The sequence below is a fragment of the Chionomys nivalis genome, chromosome 1 (genome assembly GCF_950005125.1).
Source record: "Chionomys nivalis chromosome 1, mChiNiv1.1, whole genome shotgun sequence".
NCBI classification, from domain to species: Eukaryota; Metazoa; Chordata; class Mammalia; order Rodentia; family Cricetidae; genus Chionomys; species Chionomys nivalis.
Window position 1 is genome coordinate 179,884,155 of NC_080086.1, and position 17,856 is coordinate 179,902,010.

The 17,856-nt window shown below is 39.9% G+C and overlaps 1 protein-coding gene and 1 pseudogene across 2 annotated transcripts in view; one reads left to right on the top strand and one right to left on the bottom strand.

Moving 5' to 3' along the window:
- Positions 1-17,856, top strand: part of Aass (aminoadipate-semialdehyde synthase) — a 61,997-nt gene that overhangs the window by 22,153 nt on the left and 21,988 nt on the right. For both annotated transcript variants that reach the window (XM_057788229.1, XM_057788230.1), the window contains 5 exons: positions 3,225-3,373; positions 5,835-5,957; positions 6,316-6,427; positions 15,295-15,354; positions 17,173-17,240. In XM_057788229.1, coding sequence (XP_057644212.1) covers positions 3,225-3,373; positions 5,835-5,957; positions 6,316-6,427; positions 15,295-15,354; positions 17,173-17,240 — 512 coding nt within the window. The remainder of the gene's footprint in view (positions 1-3,224; positions 3,374-5,834; positions 5,958-6,315; positions 6,428-15,294; positions 15,355-17,172; positions 17,241-17,856) is intronic.
- Positions 1,651-2,356, bottom strand: LOC130877592 (40S ribosomal protein S8-like; annotated as a pseudogene).

A 17,856-nucleotide genomic window follows, 5' to 3' on the forward strand; every position in this document is an offset into this window, starting at 1 on the left:
CGCTCAGTGCGCTGGCCCCACTGTAGATGCGGGAAGTTCTACTTCTGTCTATCCTGTGGCTGTCATCACAGGCTAGACACGGGAGTCTGAAGCTTTTCTTACCCAGGAAGCGTGCTGCCTGATGTTCCTCTCTGTATGTTGCCTTAAGCTTTCTGGGGTCTTTTTTTTGGTCTCCATTCCCGTGGCTCCACTGTACATTGCCTCATTTGGAGTACATTGTAGATAGATAGACTATATATAGAAAATGTTTGTCTGGCTTCTCGGGCTTCCCTGAAATGTTCTAAATCAGTCTATGTTCTTTTTCTTTTCCCCTTGCTTTCCTCTTCCTTTCTTTACCTCCCTTCTTCCTCCTTTCTATCCCCACTTCATCACTCCCTGCTTTCTTTTGTTCTCTTCATCCTTTTATTTGTCTTTTTTTCTGAGATAGGGTCCTTGTCTGTGGCCTATGTTCAGAATTCACTTGCATTTCACACTGTACTCAAACTCTCAGTCTTTCTGTCTCTTGTCTTCTGAGTCCTGGCAGCATAGGCACAAACCACAGCTATGCCCAGGCACAGATTCTTTGTAAGTTTATTTATCATACCAGGGATGGAAGCTAGGGCTTTGTGTATGCTAGGCAAGTACTTGTCCACTAAGTGACACCCCCAGCCTGTCCTGGGATTTTGTTCTTGCCTGTTCTTCCAATTTCAGCTTCTGCCAACCAGCCATCTCCAAAGTTCCTAAACATTTTCCAACACAGTAGCAGTAACAATTTCTTCTCTTAGCACCAATAATTTTTTAATTAGCTAGCTTTGAATGTTTACAACAAAATATCCAGAGCAAGTTTTTTAAAAGAAAATTTTTAATCAAGCACACAGTTTTGGAAAAGGTTTAAGTCAAAGATCAGGCAACCACACTGCTTTGGCGTCTGCTTGAGGTTTGGGGATGGCAGTAGTCACATCAGCTGTTTTGAGTAAGTCTCTCAGATCAGAAGAGAAAAGAAAGATATTGGAGAGACTGGCATTCTAATATTCCCTTAAAGGTATATATCCCCAATGATTTGAAGACTGCATCAGGGGCTACTATTTGAAAGCACCACTTCATTTAAGTAGTGCCAACGTCACTCAGTATCCCAACCACAGAAGCCAGCTATCGCCAAAGGTTTGTGATTGTTTTCAGTGGGAAAGGAGAAATGGAACACTCTATAAGCACCAGGTCTGTCCTGATTGGGCAAAATATGACATATAAACCAAATCCCTCTGGTGGGGAAACAGAGGCTTCATCTGCTAAGACATACAGCCTGTGTCATGTAACAGCTCTCCTCAAAATAAGCTGACAAGCTAGAAACCAAACCCAACTCAAAATGCACATACATGTTATGAAAAGAAATGCTTTAAATAATTTTAAATGTGTTTGTAAATGTAACCCCTTTAGATTATGGTCTGAAATTTTGCTATTTTAGCATGTATAGATAGTGTGTTACGGAGGAAGTTCTTCCCTTTCTTGTGGGAATGTCCTGTGATACTTAAAGCATAAAAGGTATATAAAAACAATTTAGGTTGAAGTACATTTCATCCCTTCTTTTAAAAAACATATTTATGTATTTATTTAGTTAGTTAGTTATTTAATAGAACAATAAATACATTTATTCCATGAGCTATGAGTGATGGTTTATTTGCCTTTCTGTGATTCGATCTCCCTTAGATAGATCTCCAGAGTCTTGCCTTTTAGCACATAGCCATCTGCTCCACCACGCTGGCCTGGTCTTAAGGTAAAACGCCAGGCAAGGTGCTTGCTCTGCTGGAGCAGCTCCTCTAAAGGATGGTTGATTTTGGTGCTCCTTTTCCTTTCATCATATTTCTTTTGAATTTTCTTTGATTTTTTTAAAAATATGTTTTCATCCTTAGGATTCAGCTCCCCCCTCCCCCCTTCTTGTGGCCAGGGGCAGTGGCGTAGGGGGCCTCTTTCAATGTCAGTATCGTGTGTTGTCAATAAACACAATGCAGTTCTTCACCAGGGTCTTGGTGTGGACCGGCTCATGATTGGATACACTACAGACAACATCAATGATTCACTCAGAACCCCAGGAAAAATTCCCCACATCCAATCTTAGGGCACAGCACTTCTAACTGCCTCCTCGCTCTCAGAACCCCAGGAAAAGTTCCCCACATCCAATCTTAGGGCACAGTACTTCTAACTGCCTCCTCGCTCTCAGACTGTGTGTATACTACGAAGGCCAATCTGTATTGGCAGCAGGATGTCTCAGCTCACTCTTCTACTTCTCGGGGTAGGAAATTCTCTTACTCATTGTCTTATGGCACTTTTGCCAGCTGTCCCAAGTGATGCTTATCTCTTGGTACTGACTGGAAAGAGCCATCCATTCTTTTTTAGTTTCACACATATTTGTTTAGTGCCCCCTTTTTTCTCACCCCCCATGTACTGTGATTTGACCAAATTCATGGCCTCTTTTCTATGTCTGTCTCTTTATGTATCTGTCTCTCTCACGCTGTCTATGTATTTATATATATATATGTGTATATATATATATGGGGCTAAATATGTAAATATAAACTGCTCAGTCCATGTAATATTACTTGTACTTACATGATTATGGGCTGATCACTCTGCTAGACAAAGAGCAATAGGCAAATAAGGAATACTATATTAACAGTAGGAGATAGTCTTTCTAATGATGAGCCCCCTAGTTGGTTTTCTCTCCCTAATTTTATCCTGACCATAAATATTAGTGACTAGATGCAGATACGTACTGAAACTGACGGTGACCCCCTTGCACATGTGCATGTACATGTGTTTGTGTAAGCAGTTCCCCAGAGAGACTCTCTGATTAATCCCCAGGGCATTCTTTGGAGGACTGTTATCCCCATCTGGCAAGTAAGAGCAATAGGGTTCAGAGAAGTTGGGTGTGATTGGAGTTATACTCTATGGGATTTGAAATGGAAAGAGAGTTCTGGTTCACTTGGTTCTTTGCTATTTTATTTTTTTTCTAGCTATGCAACATATTGTAGAATAAAATATAAATGTATTAATTGATCCATTTCTTATCATGGAGTAATTCTACAGTGAATGGTAGGTGGGTATTATCTTTTTCCTCAGAAAATGTCAGGTGATCATGAAGGCACCACTGACGATCTGCCATGGGCTTTGCTCTAATGAAGTTTTCTTTCAGTGCCTGATATTAAAATAAGCTCCATCCTCTTGTATTGAACATGGAACTTGCTTCACAGATTGCACCATATACAACTTGTTTAATTAATGGGATCTACTGGGAGCAAAACACCCCTCGTCTGCTAACGCGCCAGGATGCTAAAAGTCTCCTGACCCCTGTGAAGTCTTCAGCTGCTCCTGTTGAAGGATGCCCTGAATTACCACACAAGTAAGGACTATGTGTCATCAAAATGAAGTTCTGTTGGTGGTAGTTTTATTTTTTGTTTTTTGCTGCATCACCATTATCAGGGGACCAAAGAATATAATGTTCCTGCATGCTGGAGACATAGTGATAGTCTGACCTGACCTCCTGGGAGCATTTTATAGTCACCCATCTCCCCCTACCTTCCTGAAGACTGACTTCTGACTCGTTTGGTTTCAAAACCCATTCTTCAGAAATCTCTTTCCTCTCTAGTTTGTTACTTTGTTTTGAGAGACTCACAGTCATTTATTTTCTGATGTTTATGGTTGTTCTCTCTCCTGCTGGAACGGATTCTCCCAAATGATAGGGAGGGGTGTTTCTGTCTTGACCTTAAGTACTTGGTATAAAATAGACACTTCATTAGTTCTTCAATATTGAATGTTAATTAATAAATATTTGTGAAAGATCTTATCTACCAGGGATTCTGCTAAGCTGAAGTTCAGAGAAGCATAGTTGGGCTGCTTCCTGCTCTGAAGCACATGTCAGTGGGACTCTAGGAACAACAAGCAGTGTCGCAGGAGATTAGATGAAGTAGGCACACCAGGAACAGGACACATGGCTGGGTTGTTTATGAGGACACAGCTGAGAAGCACAGCTCTGCAATGAGAGCGAAGCAAATTCTCTTACTTGTAGCAAGTAAGGAGAGCCCTTGCGAGCATCCCTAAAGCAGTGTCTTCCACAGCAAAGAAAGCAAGGGTCTTTTGTTGAAGAAAATCCTCTATATTTACATATATATATACATACATATAATATATATAGTATATATATATACATATATATACTATATATATATTATCACTCCTCATGAGATATAGAGGTGGACACACTCCTGGACGCACTCAGTTCAAAGTAATGCTTTTCTATGCATTGCGTATTTGGAAAATGAGGAATGGGAATCCCTCCTGGCGGATCATTTGCTATTTGCCACAGCAAACTTCATCTCCCTTAAAAAGATGGGACAGAGTGTGCTACTGTGTTTTTCCCTGTAGTTTCTTTGGAGGGTCTGTTTGACACAAAACAACTCGAAAGCCTGTTAATGATTTTTTAAAGATAAAGCAGTACCCTTGCCCCAAGCTTTGTAATTGTTCTTAAAGTATCTGATAAGTGGCTAACTCTGGGCTCCACAAAACCTTTCAAAAAAGGGAGGGAGAGGATGAGTGTTTCAATTTTGGACTGTTACTTGGTATGTTCAGAACCACTAAAACACAATAGTGGGCAAAGCTAGCTCTAGTATGCAACCCTATGTGGGCATGTTTTGATTGGAGACAAGACATGGACATTGTGACTAGCCTCTTTTTAAAAGACCGACTGTCATTCATAATTCTAAAGATTTCTACATAAATATATGGAGAATTATGTAGATGGTCAACTCTTCCTGTCTGTGAGGAATGCTTTCTAAGCCCTGGTAGTGTATAATATCTATGCATGTAGATAATATATATGTGGATTATATAATATATAATATCTACAGATAATATCTATATCTACAGATATTCGATTTCCTCATATACTGTGTATTTTCCATTAGTTCTGTGGTGCTTATGATGCCTAGCACATCAGTACAGTCAGTTGGCTCTGCTGGTGCTAGTCTGTGATATTGATAGATATATGTGAGTGTGAAGAAGGAAGATTGTAAGTGTAAAGTCTGTCTTGGATAGAGAGACTTTATGGCCAAATTGTGCAACTTAGTGATACCTTGATTTCAAGAGAGGGAGGGAGAGAGAGAGAGAGAGAGAGAGAGAGAGAGAGAGAGAGAGAGAATGATAGGTTAAAGTGCTTAAAGTTCTAGGTTCAGTGCCCACCAATGGAAAAGAAGTTAGAAAGAAAAGAAATACATGTGTATAACTAGTTAAGTCATATACAATGTATGGAAAAGTTACAATAAAACCTATTTGTACAGTGGACATATGCTAATAAAATTGTTTCTCGGGAGTACTGCACAAATAATTGTGCTATATCATTTAGATAATAATAATGAGAAGGAAATTTTTGTGTGTGTAGAATATTGAGGCAATTCTTTCTCAAGTGCTTTCAGCTCTCAGCTGGATCCAAGGATGTGGAACCCGGACGTGAAGAGGCAACTGTACTGTCTAGAACAGTTATTTACAGATGGTGAACCAGGCCTCCTTATTCTGTCTGCTGTCAAATGTTTGTTTCTGTAGAGAAGGGGTTCTCCCCCGCCTTTCTTTTCTACTTCCTTCCCTTCTGCTTTTCATTATTCTCTCAGAAAATAAAGAACCCTGTGTCTTAGAACAACCCAGTGTTCCAAAGACCGAACTGTAGGACAAAGATCCTAAGTGCCCAGAAAATATTTGGCAGCCACAATGCAATTTGTTTCAAGCACATTTTACTTTTATTCATTTTTAGTCTTCCTGAAGGCTTGAGAAATCCAGTCTCTCATCTGAGTGTTGCTTTGTTTTTTTTTCAGACTTGTGGCAATATGTGACATTTCTGCAGACACAGGAGGCTCCATAGACTTTATGACTGAGTGCACTACAATAGAGCGGCCCTTTTGCATGTATGATGCAGACCAGCATATTATTCACGACAGGTGAGTTTGCCAAAACTTCATTACCTCGATGAGCTTAGTTTAAAGTACTCAGCATTTCACTTCTTTATGAAGATGTGAAAATTTGCAGGTGCATACGCAAACACAGTAAAAAGTGAAAAACATTGAAGTTTGAATGCTTAAATACATATAATCATATTTAAATGGAAGAGGAGTAGCCAAATAAAGAAAAGGCATTGTTTGGAAATCAGTCTTATTCATAGTGACATGCTTTATTTTTCAAGACTACAAATATTCAAGTAGCAATGAAATCAATGTTGTAATGAGATAAAGCCTGGGAAAATGTACAATGTTCTAGTAATGCTTTGTGCATCTCAATAAAGCTTCTTGCTTCTCCTAGTGTTGAAGGCTCTGGGATTCTGATGTGTTCCATTGACAATTTACCAGCACAGCTTCCAATTGAGGCTACGGAATATTTTGGAGACATGCTTTACCCTTATGTTGAAGAAATGGTAAGGGGGTTGGTAGCTTCCATGCCAACTCTGTGACTTTAAGTAGAAATGTAGAGTTAGCTTAAAAATGTTCCGGTCTCCTGTGTCTAAGAAATCTGTTGTCAAATGAGACGCCAGCCCTTCCCCAAATATGCTTACAGAACCATTTTGTTCTACAAAGTTTGTTAATTGTCTCATGGGAATTGTGGTATCACTGACTTCATGCTCAGAGTCACAATTATACATTCATCACATATCATTTTATTAAGGGTGTTTATGACTTGGAGGAGGGAGGGTAAAGTTACTTTATCATTCAATCCCTTGCTATCTAGACCAACTTATGCTGGGGGAATTTTTACAGTGCTGCAATTAATAGATCTGAACAACTAGAATTATAGATAATGTTACTGGATGCAAGCCTCTAGGGTTTTGTCCAGTGACAGTTTATGATAAGATAGTGTTTTTCTCCTGTGATTGATTCTGAAGTTTGGTGCAATCTAGATTCCTTTCCCTTTACCAAAGAAACTCTTCCTTCTCTCAGTATTTATCTTGCCCTGCTTTTTTTTTTATTGCTAACAGCAGTTGACCTCTGGCATAGATTCCAAACTTCTGAACAGCAGCTCTTGTGTCTGCATTCCCCACTTCTCTCCCACTGTGAAGTGGAAACAAAACATCTAATCTGAAGTTGTCTTCTACATGTAACCAATGGGTTAACAAGGAGTTATAAGAAGATGAGCACATTAGAAAATACTGTGGAAAGTTATTATTTATTTGTTGATGTGTTTGTATTTGTACATATCCATGCAGCAGGATGCTCATGCCATGATGCACCTGTGGAGGTCAGAGGACAGCTTAGGGGAGATGGTTCCTACTTTCTATAATGTGCCAATGCGGTTCTGAGTCTGCAGTGTGTTTGAAGTTGGCTCTGAGGGAGGCAATGGCACTAGGAGAGTACTAATGGCAGGTGAGACAAGGCATCAGCCAGACTGGAGACTCAGATATCTTGTTTGTAAAACTGAGTGGTTGTAGTATTTAGTTTTAATGGTTTCCCAAGCATTCTAGAGATGTAAATGTCTCTCAGTGCCTGCATGGCATATGTCTAGGGAAAAAAGGATTAGTAAATATCTCCAGCTGTATTTTATGTTCATTTTCCCTTGCCATTTTTCTCTGCTGGCTAGATTTCTTGTTTTAAAGAAATATTTATCATCATTATAATCAATTGTATGTATTTATGCATGCCTGGGTATACGCGTGTGAGTGCAGATGACCTGCAAAATTCAGAATAATGCTTCAGATCTGCAAATGTCTTTGTAGTTTCTGTCCTAGTAGCAAGCCTGTCTGTGTACTTTTTAATTTCATGTTAATTTATGCTCCTAGAACTGACTTTTGGGGAGAGAGTGGTTGTTATTTGCCTTTTTGGTAGTTTTCTCTTTCCCTGATGAGAATCTCTATGTTTTCACCATCTTCATCACCATCATCATCATCATCTCATCATCATCTCATCATCATCACCATCACCACCACCACCCTCATTGGTTTTTAGAGACAGAGTTTCTCTGTGTAGCCCCAGTTGTCTTGGACGTTGCTTTGTAGTACATGCTGGACTTAAACTCAAGGATCCACCTGCCTCTGCCCCCCAAATGCTGGGATTAAAGGTGTGCGCCACCACACCTCCCAGCCCCATGCTTGCATTACTTATTATTATTATTATTGTTATTATTATTATTATGAATTTTCACCTCCTCCCATTTCCCTCCCACTCCCCCCCCATTCCCCTTACCTCTCCAGTCCAAAGAGCAGACAGGGTTCCCTGCTCTGTGGGAAGTCCAAGGTCCTCCCCCCTCCATCTAGGTCTAGGAAGGTGAGGATCCAAACAGACTAGGTTCCCACAAAGCCGGTATATGGAGTAGAATCAAAACCTAGTGCCATTGTTCTTGGCTTCTCAGTCAGCCTTCCCTGTCAGCCACGTTCAGAGAGTCCGGTTTGATCACATGCTCCATCAGTCCCAGTCCAGTTGGCCTTGGTGAGTTCCCATTAGATCAGCCCCACTGTCTCAGTGGATGGGTGCACCCCTCGCGGCCCTGACTTCCTCATGTTCTCTCTCCTTCTGCTCCTCATTTGGACCTTGGGAGCTCAGTCCAGTGCCCCAATGTGGGTCTCTGTCTCTATCTCCATCCATCGCCAGATGAAGGTTCTATGATGATATGCAAGATATTCATCAGTATGGCTATAGTATAGGGCCATGCTTGCATTATTATAAGTGTACTTTTCTTTATCACAAGGATCATAGCTATAAAAGCCATATTGTAATGCTTGTTAGTTTCTCTTACATTTTGAGACCCCTTCAGTTAACGTCTGAAACTATGGGTAGTATTAGAGCCTACATGTATATCTTCCCTATACCAGCATATTTATGATAAAGTTTAATTTATAAACAAGGTGCAATATTATGAAATAGAAAAATGGTAAAATTTATGTAAAAAAATCCTGTAAATTTTATGTTAACGAAGTCTCTCACCTTCAAAATGTTCTGTGCATTGCATACACTTCTTGCTCTTGTGTTGATAATTCAATAAAAAAAAGTCTTTGTGATGAAAGAAAGTGAGGAGAAAGATGTAGAGTCCAGGACTGAAATACCACCACAGCTAATTTGAGAACCAAGATGGCTTCTAAGTGATGTGATTGGATAGCATATACAGTATGGATATACTGGTCAAGCAATATGCAGCAGACAAAACAGAGTTGCATCTGCTACTCAGAAGGACATATAACTTGAAACTCATGAATAGTTTACTTCAGGAATTTCTATTGACTGTTTTCATACCATAATTGACTGAGTAACCAAAACCATGGGAAGCAAAACTGCAAACAAGGGGAACACTGCTGTCTCTTTTCCTTCCAACACTCTGGGAAAATTTAGGATTAAAGTTTGGGAATTGTCTCTGCCTCTGAGAATAGGTTGTAGATTTCACTGTGTTTGGATGATATAAATGTTATATTGTATATAGCATATAGGGATTCTGGACTGTGATGTTACTGTGAGAAATGGTGAACCTTTTTCGAAGCAGATTTAGACTCAACTTGTTTAGACTCTTATTAAAAATTACATCTCATCTATGGAAAAAGTTAGATTAAACAGGAATTTGGATCTTTTATATCTACTTGAACATTTAATGTACTCTGGTCTGAATATGCCCAGTTTGGGGGTCATGAGACAGAAGAGACTTGCACAAGGGCTGACCTCACTTTCTCTGAATCTGCCATTTTTAAACCCCCAGCACACTGGAGTCTGGTTCCTCTAGGCTTGATACATTTCCAGCACCTCTTTACTTCCATTACTTCTTTACCTTTCCACAATTTGATACAGCCTGGAGTCGTCTGAGTGGAACAACCTTAATTGAATTGTATAGATCAGGCTCTTCTATGGATTCTGTGGGAGGTCATCTTGATTATTACTTGATGTAGAAGGATCCAGCATCATTGCATGGGCAGGTGGTCCTGGGCCATAGGTAAAAGCTAGTTAAGTGAGAAAGACAGCACAAAGCATTCCTTTATGGTTTCTTCTTTGAGTTCCTGCCTACACTTCCTTCAATGAAAGACTATAACTGGTAAGCGAGAATGAATTCTTTCCTTCAGTAAGTTGCTTTGGTCAGTGTAGTTTATGACATTGGCAAAATGAAACTAGAGCATCACCCATGGCTTTTCCTCAAAGCAATACGAAAAATGGGAGGCAGCTCTTCCTGTAGATGCTCTTCCAGTTTGATGCTTCTGCAGAGTTGCTATTCTTCCCTTTCTGAACCCTCATGCTATTATTGTTATTGTAGGCACTATTGTCATTGCCTAAGCTTTGTCTAGGGTTCACACTTAGTATTTAAAGGAGAAATTGTAAGATTCCTACATCTTACATGAAACTGTCTGGTACTAACAAGTGGATTGAATCACCTTGTCTCCAGCAGAACATTGGGATAACCGGAAGTATTGGCAGATCCCTGGCTTTGTCATTCTTTTCAATGCAAAAATATGTACTTTAGCCCAGTTCTTACCTTGTTGAATATTGATTAATTATGTGGATAGATGTAACTATTAATATTTCTCTTAAAAATATATACAACACATTTTGATTTTATCTACCCCACCTCCAACACTGCCCTGAAGCCTGTATTATATCTCCCTTCCTAATTAATATCTAAAAAATAACCTCTGGAGGCCTATTAGTAATGCCGTATGTATTGAGTCAGGAGCCATTTACTAAAGTATGGGTACCTTACCAGTGACCCCAACCCATAAGAAAAATGACTATGCCTCCATCCGCAAACATCAACTACCAATAGCACCTAGGAACACGGCTTTATGAACCCTTCCTCCATCCATACTAGCATTCTGACTACTGTGATCTTGTACAGTTTTTGTGTATTCTAAATCAGACAATGTTAGCATCCCTATACCCCCACTTTTCTCCCCAGGAACTCTCCTCATCCTTCCTTTCAAAGGTTCCATACCTGCTCTTCTGACTTCTAACCCTGAACAATTTTGAAAGTTATTGGTGCTTTTTTTTTTTTTTTTTTGGTGAAAAATAAGAATAAGCAACTTTGTGCCTTTCTATCTTTAAATTTATTCTTTGTTAGTAAATTTTGTTCTTTTATGTTTTATACATATTAAGTTTTATACATATACTGCTTTCTGGTTACTCTCCCTCCTGCTTCTCCTATGCACCTCCCACCTCCTCTAGTCCCACCGCATCTCTTCTCCCTATTCATTCACTTGGTTTTGTTTAGAGTTCTTCAGAGTTTAATCAGAGCTTTCTGTGTGATCATAAGGTGGAACTAACCATTAGAATTTGGTCTGATGACCAGTAGGCACACGCATGGATACCATGCCTCCCCTAACGACCAGAATTGGTTGGCTGTTAGCACAGTATATCCTGTAGTTCCGTGAATCCTCCCCCTATGTAGCTGACTGTCAAGAGGGGACAGTACACACAGTCAGCTACTGTGAGTTCATGGTTGTCATATCTGCATTTTATAGAAGACTGTATTTTATAGCCTTTCTCTCCCCGTCTAATCCTACATTTATTTCACCCACTCTCCAGTGAATGGTTTCACCAGCAAGTCTGACTTTACTGTGAAGTTTTCATGAATTATTTTATATTAAAGATTTTGAACTATTATAATGGTTGTATTTTATATATTTTGCATTCATCAAGATTATATGGTTTTGTTTTGCTAATGTGATAATTCTGTCAACTGATTTTTCAAATCAAACCATCTTTACATTCATTCAATAAACTCATCTGGCTATAATAATCTTTTATTTATGATCAAAATCAGGTTACTAGTGGCTATGTCAACATCTGTTTATTTAACTGTTAGTTGATGTTCAGTTAGTTTTCTGCTTGTAGCTATTACTAACAATTATACTATAAAGAGCTATTCTGACATATCTCTGTGTTGTGTGTTTGTGTGTACGCATTCATACATGCTTGTGTTCATATTGCCCATTAACTGCTATTGAGTTTATACATTGCTTTATCTTATTTGGGATTATTAAATCTGTATTTATGAATGAGCTTAATCTAGTACTTTATCATGTCTTGCTACTACATTTGTTTTTATTCTGTTTAATTGGTATATTCTATAGATTAATTTTAAATTTTTAGTGTGTGTGTGTGTGTGAAAGAGAGAGAGAGAGAGAGAGAGAGAGAGAGAGAGAGAGAGAGAGAAGAGGTATGTGGATATGCATGTGGTATTGCCTGTGTGTATAATCCATTCTCTCACCTTTGAGTGGGTCCTAGCGCTTGAACTTATTGTCCACATTTGCTCCCTCTCACAAATATGGCAAACACGGTAGTAGCCATTACCATATTCTGAATGCTACACCATCTTCAAATTTTTCCACTCAACAAATTAGTCTATTACTTAATTTTTAAAAATAATTGTTTAATTGTATGTGAGTAAGTGTCAACATGTATCCATGTGTACCATATGCCTGGTACCCATGGAGGCCAGAAAAGGATGACATATCCCCTGGAACTAGAGTTATAGACCATTGTGAGCCCCCATGTGGGTTCTAAGGACCAAGATTTGTCTTCTGCAAGAGAAACAAGTGCTCTGAACTGCTGAGCCATCTTTCTCGTCCCTACTCCACCACATTTGGATCTGGTCTCAGTTTTTTTGGACATGAGCCTGAGCAGCCGAATACTTTCCCAGAATGTAACACAAATGGATTCTGGTCTAGTTCCTGATGGAGCCCTGTTTCTGTCTGAATACCCATGGTCCCAGACTTTACAATAAGCCTCCCATTGACAGTTTGGTCTTTCCAGTTCTCATCAGAATGGTCTGTTAGTTTTGCTAATGTATTTTTTTAATTTTATTCTTTTTATTTTTTATTGAGCTCTACATTTTTCTCTGCTCCCCTCCCTGCCTGTCCCCTCCCCTTCAACCCTCCCCGTAGGTCCCCATGCTCCAAAATTACTCAGGAGATCTTGTCTTTTTCTACTTCCCATGTAGACTAGATCTATGTAAGTCTCTCTTGGGGTCCTCATTGTTGTCTAAGTTCTCTGGGATTGTGATTTGTAGGCTGGTTTTCTTTGCTTTATGTTTAAAAACCACTTATGAGTGAGTACATGTGATAAATGTCTTTCTGTGTCTGGATTACCTCACTCAAAATAATGTTTACTAGTGGATATTTGAGGGCTCCTTTAGCTAACAGGTCTCCATACTCTTCCATGTTTTTCTAATACACTTGCTTCAAAGGACTGAGGCTCGTATGGTCCAGTTTATCATAGCAATCGCCCCGCTTCTTTGTACCAATTTTCTGGATAGTTTTTCTCATTGCTGTGATTAGATACCTGATAAGAAGCAACTAAGAGAAGAAAAGTTTATTTTAGAACAAGGCAGAAAGAATGACCCTCAGTAGTGAGCATGGGATGGCTTGAACATATTTGGGAAGAACAGGAAGTGGAGAGAGGACAAAAAACAAAGATGAACTGCAGACCTCAAGGTCTCCCCTCAGTAGCCCACTTTTCTTCAGTCCCCAAAAGCTCCACACTCTTCCAAAACAAACAGCACTCCCAGCTGAAGACCAAGTGCTCAGACACATGAGCCGAGGGGAACTTTTACTTACAAACTGTAGCAAGAACTATTTTAGAGTTTATGTAATACCATATTTCCCCTTAATTTTGACTTTTTTTTAATCATTTTTTTTCTTGAAAGCAGACTTTTTCCCCCTCTCATAAAATGTTCTAATTATGGTTTCCTTCCCTTGACTCCTTCCGGTTCCTCTCCACCTCCCTTCCCATCTGGCTCCACTGCCTCTCTCTCTCTCATCAGAAAACAGGCTTCTATGGGACAAGAAAATGGTGAAATAAGAGAAAGCAAAATAACATGTCAGAATTTGATGAAAGAAACAGAAAGCAAAGAGCCGAAAAGAAGGCACAAGGAAAAGAAACCTACTCATTTGCACACTCAAGAATCCCATAAAAAGATTAAACTGGAAGCCATATTATATACACAGTGGATCTGGTGCAGAATCATGCAGGCCCTGTGCAAGTTCATACGTGCATTGGTCATGTTGGTATAGAGAGCTTTGTTTTTTTGATGTCCTTCATCCCCTCTGGTTCTTATACTCTTTCTGCCTCCTCTTCTACAGGGCTCCCTGAACCTTGTGGGGGAGGATTTGATGAAAATATTCTAGTTAGGGCTGAAAGTTCCAAGGTATCTCACTCTGCATAATATCTGGTTGTGGCTCTCTGTGTTTGTTTATGTTTGCTGCGAGAGGAAGCTTCTCTGATGATGGCTGAGTAAGGCAATGATCTATGAGTGTAGCAGAATGTCACTAGGGGTTATTTTACTGTACTTTTGTTTGTTTTTAACTATTTACTTAAAGTCTGTACAGACTCTATGGTATTACAGGGCACAGGCTTTGGAATTATAAGGAAGTTTTTTTTCCCCCCTGGGATTCAATAGATATTTGTTGATTATCTGCTTCAGGCATAGAAAAACAAGTTTACATTCTGTTTCTAGCATCTCCTCTGTAAGTTTTGTTTATTTGGGTAACTGTTCTAGACCTCAGCCTAGGAATGGGAGAGAAAGACAGTCACTGTTTCGTCTTTGAATATCTGAGGTAACAGTCCTGACTGATACTCTGTTACTTGGGAATAAGAGTTCTGGGTCTTGGGAACGGGAGAAGGCTTCTCGGGTGTTAATATGAGAGATGTGACCCAGGCTGATCACAGCTTTAATTCCAGCATATACAAGGCAGAGGCGGGCAGATCTCTGTGAGTTCAAGGCCAGCCTGGGCTATACAGGGAGACCCTGCAACAGAAAGAGAGAGAGAGAGAGAGAGAGAGAGAGAGAGAACTTCTGTCAATGTCTATCTGACTCAATCTTCAAGAAAATGGACAGTTTATAGGTGTCATTTTTAACTCTATTTGTTCAAACTCATCCCTAAGAGTTTGAAATGTGTGGTCCCACAGAACTAAATTTGGCCAAAGGGTGACGTCTGCTTATGAGGTTGGTGAGCTTGACTACTCACGGAACAGTTTAAACTTAGGGGTGGGACAGAGGTACTCAGAAAGCAGATTATGACTTTAATACTTGAGGAATTTGAAACACATTCAATATAATACCTCTGATTGCTTGTGAAAGAGTTTTTGTGTGTTCTTAGCAAGCAGAGATGATTAGAATCAAATCTGAGTTTTAAAATTGGACCTTGCCTTGAAGCACTATATTCCTGGATACAGAATTATCTACAGATTTTTATGACCAATTATTTATATTTAGTAGTATTCAGAAAATTTTTTTCTTTAAGAAAAACTTTGTTGTGTTTATAAAATGCAATCGAGCTGCTCCTGAGCTTCGTTCATCTCTCCCCATTCTCTGTCGTTGCAGTTGCTATCAGATGCGTCGCAGCCCCTCGAAAGCCAGAACTTCTCTCCAGTGGTTCGAGATGTAAGTTACAAAAACTTCCTGTGAATGTAGCCTTTTCTATAATCTTTCATTCTCCCCTTTTCTTTGTGTATTCATTCTTTTTCCTCTGTAGGCAGAGTTTTCCTGTCCCAACTGCCAGTTCCAAAATATTCACTCAGGACTTAATATGCATTATAAATGCTCAGCCAATATCTCAGGCTTATTACTTACTGGTTCTTACAACTTAACCCATTTCCCTTTTATTTTAATTTATTTTTAAATTTCATTTTACATTCCATCCACAGTCCTCCCCCCGACCCCTCCTCTTGCCCCTCTCTTTACCTCCCCCCAAAACCCATCCCCCCACCCACTCCTCCCAACAGGTAATGGCTCCCATACGGAGTCAAAAAAGTCTGGAACTTAAGTTGGGGCAGGACCAAGCCCCTTCCCCTGCATTAAGGCTGAACATGGCATCCCACCATAGAGAATGAGCTCAAATAAGCTAGCTCATGGATCAGGGATAGATCTGGTTCTACTGCCAGTTGCTTCACAGATAGTCCAAGCTCCATCACTGTCTCCCATATATGGAGGGCCTAGTTCAGTCTCATGGAGGCTCCACAGCTGTGGGTCTAGAGTTCTGAGTTTCCATGACTGTGATTCAACTGTCTCTGGCATGATCTTGACCTTCCTTGCTTGTATATTTCCTCCTCCCTCTCTTTGGATTCCTGGATTTCCTCCTGGTGCTTGGTTGTGGATCTCTGCATATGATTCCATTAGTTGCTGGATAAAGACTGTATCATGATAGTTGGGGTATTCACCAATCTGATTACAGGGGAAAGCCAGATCAGGCTCCCTCTCCACTATTGCTAAGAGTCTTAACGAGGGTCATCTTTGTGGATTCTTGAGACTTTCCCTAGCACCAGTTTTCTCCCTAATCCCATGGTGGCTCTCTCTATCAAGATCTCTCTTTTGTTGCTCTCGCACTCTGTCCTTCTTCCCCCTCAACCATCCCATTCCCTCATTTTCTCATCCTCCATTCCCTCCCCTTTACTATCCCTCCTTGTTCCCAGTTTACCCAGGAGATCTCATCTAATTCCCCTTCCCTGAGAGATCCATGTGTTTCCTTGTTCCCTAGCTTGCCTGGATCTGTGGACTGTAGGCTGGTAATTCTTTGCTTTGCACCTCTTATCCACTTAGGAGTGAGACAATACTGTGTTGGTCTTTTTGAGTCTGGGTTACCCCATTCAGGATGATTTTTTCTAGTTCCATCAATTTTCCTACAAATTTCATTATGTCATTGTTTTTCACAGCTAAGGAATACTCCATTGTGTAATTGTACCACATTTTCTTTATCCATTCTTCAATTGAGGGGCATCTAGGTTGTTTACAGGTTCTGGCTATTCCAAATAATGGTGCTATGAGCATTGTTGAACAAGTATCCCTGTGGTATGATTGAGTTTTCTTTAAATTTACCCATTTCTATTCACCTATGTGCTGCCCCGAGACTTGTGGCATTTACCTCTATCCCATTTTGTGTGTCTGGCTGTCTGGCGACTCTTCTTACTCCGCCATTCTTCCTCCCAGGATCCTCTTGGTCTGATTTTTCTGCCTAACCTCCTTCTACCCAGCTATAGGCAGTCAGCTCTTTATTAGCCAATGAGAGTAATATATAGTCACAATGTACAAAAAAATTGTTCCACAATGCTCCTCCCTTCCCCAGCCCTCTCTCTTATGTCTCCCTCCTTTCCATTCTCTTCTCCTCCCTCTCTCGTATTTCTGTTGTTTTGTCTCTTCTGTCAGCCATGTTTCTAGGACTAGAATGTTGGATACTAAAGAAATGTCTTATGTATACATGTCTAGGCAGTGATTACATCCAATGGTATATTGACTGACAAATACAAATATATCCAGAAACTCCGAGAAAGCAGGTAAGTAATTTATTCTTGCCTTGGGTTTGATGAGTGTGAGTAAAGGTTTCAGTGATAGTTATTAATGCTAGATTTATATAGCATGTGAAGGTTGACAGTGTTAGAAACCCAAAGTAAGCAACTAGCTGAAGCCTATGTGAGTTCTTTTTCTTTGAAGAGCATCCTCACAGCCATTAACATCTGAGGGGGTCTGGCCTGTACCTGAGGAGAAGCAGAACCATGTGCTATTGCGTTCCTTTGTGTCTTCACTTCAGTTCACACATTGTGATTTATAAATTACTTTTTTCAAAGGAAATGAGCATATTAACCCTTCCTGTGGCACTTTCTTCTGGGGTTTCGTTGAAGGTTTGGACTTTCTTTTGTTCAGTATAATGTTTGGTAAAGTGAGACCATGAATAGACATAAATAGAGACAGTGCAGTAGGAAAATGTTGAGAGGAGAAAGCTGCCTAAAATAGCCCAGGAATCTACTAAGGGCTCAGCCAGCGCTCTACTTCCTTAACTGACATTCCCGTCCAGAGTCTGGAAACACTGATATTTGAAATATTCTTGTTTCTCCCACAGATTGCACTTGATCTCATCTACTTTGCTGGTCTCTTCACATTTTACAAAGTAAC